A 2,957-nucleotide genomic window follows, 5' to 3' on the forward strand; every position below is an offset into this window, starting at 1 on the left:
AAAGTAATGTTATTGTATTATACAATGGAATCACCAGCTAAAAGTAAGTTTATTGTATTATACAATGGTATAACCAGCTAAAAGTAATGTTATTGTATTATACAATTGAGACATTTCCTATTATACTCTACTAAGTAATCCTGATTTAATCTATTGGTATTTTTCATTTTGAAAATTTATCAATATTGCTTGTTTTAGCAATCTGTCATTAGTGTTCACTTTCACAATCTATCAGTATTGTTCACTTTCACAATCTATCAGTATTGTTCACTTTCACAATCTATCAGTATTGTTCACTTTCACAATCTGTCAGTATTGTTTCTAATTGAACTATATTTTATGAAAGTTCAGAGTATATTTATCATTGTTATTTTGCTCCTAATATGTCAGTTTCTCTTACTAATAATTTGTCGTAGATTTACGCTATGGTATTCCCCAGAACCTCGGTAAGATGGCTCTCTAGTAGCTTTCTGCAATATTCAACAAAAACCGTAAACTTAATAATTATAAACTAATTATGGGAACATTTGTCAAAAGAAAGAAAAAGGTTTTTCTATGTACAATTGTGCTAATAACAGTGTACATTTATTTTCTCAATATATTTATCTTTCAGAAATTGATATAGATTAAGCAATAAGAATTTTAATCTTATTTCATTTGAAAGGAATTTTCTCCAAAATGCTTCCTAACCTCATTGTTTTGCATTCTTTAAAAATGTATTATACCTATTCAAATATGCTGGTCTAACAAGGAGTATACATTGTTGGAAAATGAAAATTTGTAATGATTAGAATTCATTTATACTCCAGTTGTATACCCTTGCTGTTATCGATACTTCAGTAGTGTTTGTTCAGATGATGTAAGAAATTTGGTAACAAGTTTTCTTTTTTACATTCAGGCAAAGTAAAACCTCATTTGAATCACCAAAAACAGATTACAAAGCCTTACTAACAAATGCTTGTATTTAAAACCTGATATTTTCGTGTAAAGATATTGCTAAGATTTAAGGCAAATGCATAGATATTATTACTGTCAGGATGTTGCTAATATTTAATGACAAGCTCTAACATTTAGGACGAGTGAAACCTGATTGCTATATATAACTGTAAATATGCTACTAATATTTAATGACAAGCTGTAACATTTAGGACAAGTGAAACCCGATTGCTCTCAATGTAAAGATGTTGCCAGCAGAAAGTGTCGTTTCTGTAGTTGCCACATCTGTGGAGGAAAGGATGAGCCAGCGAAGCAGGTCATGTGTGATGAGTGTGATATGTCTTACCACATATGGTGCCTTACTCCATCTCTTGACGATGTGCCTGATGTTGAAGAGTGGTAAGCTTTTATATAATTGCTCAGAACTTACTTTTGATAATACCTTTCCCATTGTTCCAGTATGTAGTACATTTAAAAAGTAAAGAATTTTTAGTTAACATTTTTTACTTGTTGTATATTTTAAAGTAGTGACTATGTGCACAGAAATTGAAAAGGTTGTAAATTAGCATCACAACACTTCTTTACTAAGTTAGGAACTTCTGTCAGAATGAAAAGTTCTATTAATTGTTTGTGTAGGTACTGCCCAGAATGTAAAAATGATGAAACAGAAGTTGTACGAGCAGGAGAGAAGTTGAAAGAGAGTAAAAAGAAAGCGAAGATGGCTTCTGCTAATTCTGCATCTAGCCGGGACTGGGGTAAAGGAATGGCTTGTGTTGGTAGAACTAGAGAATGTACGCTGGTTCCTCCCAACCACTTTGGCTCTGTACCTGGCATTGAAGTTGGGAAGATGTGGAAGTTTCGAGTACAGGTGTGTTAAATGTGTTAAATAATAATATCACCATTTTTCAGCTGTGTTTGAATAATATGTTAAATATTATTCTACTAAAATTTTGCTGTGGATCACTTGTCAGCGAGAACAGAAGAAGTAATAGAGGACATGTAACCATAGTAACTAGCTAATAGTTGCATATTTTATATTTCTTTTCACCCAAGGTAAAATAGAAAATATATTCTGTGATTTAGAAGCCTGATTTGCAGTATCCTTTGCTGTGGACTGCAGTTTTGGAACCTCGTCTGTGTGGCCTAGGCCTGGACGACATCATGATAATGAACAATATTAATGCTGGTTGGCCTTTACTGCCCATGTTTAGATTTCACTTTATCTAGGCAAAGAGCATGCCTGTTCCAGAAGTAATACGGACCCCTCTAGTGTGCTTTATTATATCTTAATTTTGCACACCTATTTTTCTACACAGATGTTTTCTGTGTGGATCTTTCCCTCACCAGCCCCTCTACCTGGTCAGTGTGAGAGGAGCTAAGTGTGTTTCAGAAGGTTACATTTTCCTGTACCAGAAATGTATTTAAATTGTAAGAGGAGGTAAATATTATTGGAAATACATTTTTTGATATAGGAAAATGTAAACCTTTATGTTTATTGTTAAACGCAAAGCTACAAAATGAGCTGTCTGTGCTTTGCTCACTGAATATATTGAAACCTCACTTTGCATTACAAGTTTGTTTTTTTAGCCATTTTGTGAATAATTGATTAGCTGAATCTGATTGATGAATGAACCTGATGATTAATCAAAGAGTAAATATCACTAATTAACCAGCTCTAGTTACACCATCATTATGATAGCATTCTTAAGATTGTTTCAAACTGGCTTGATGACAAAATCTAGATTTACCAATGAAGAACACTGGAATCCAGTCTTTTAGATAATCCAAGTCAAGTGGTCTTGAGCCAGGCATCTAGTCTCAGATAATCCAAGTCAAGTGGTCTTGAGCCAGGCATCTAGTCTCAGATAATCCAAGTCAAGTGGTCTTGAGCCAGACATCTAGTCTCAGATAATCCAAGTCAAGTGGTCTTGAGCCAGACATCTAGTCTCAGATAATCCAAGTCAAGTGGTCTTGAGCCAGACATCTAGTCTCAGATAATCCAAGTCAAGTGGTCTTGAGCC

General features: G+C 33.8%; 1 protein-coding gene across 1 annotated transcript in view; it reads left to right on the forward strand.

Annotated features, from left to right (window-relative positions):
• The window catches only part of LOC106470190 (E3 ubiquitin-protein ligase UHRF1-like), a 29,589-nt gene that overhangs the window by 13,093 nt on the left and 13,539 nt on the right, over window positions 1-2,957 (forward strand). The window contains exons 8-9 of the mRNA XM_022398804.1: window positions 1,149-1,335; window positions 1,573-1,804. Coding sequence (XP_022254512.1) covers window positions 1,149-1,335; window positions 1,573-1,804 — 419 coding nt within the window. The remainder of the gene's footprint in view (window positions 1-1,148; window positions 1,336-1,572; window positions 1,805-2,957) is intronic.

The sequence above is a fragment of the Limulus polyphemus genome, unplaced genomic scaffold (assembly GCF_000517525.1).
Source record: "Limulus polyphemus unplaced genomic scaffold, Limulus_polyphemus-2.1.2 Scaffold3870, whole genome shotgun sequence".
In the NCBI taxonomy this organism is placed as follows: domain Eukaryota; kingdom Metazoa; phylum Arthropoda; class Merostomata; order Xiphosura; family Limulidae; genus Limulus; species Limulus polyphemus.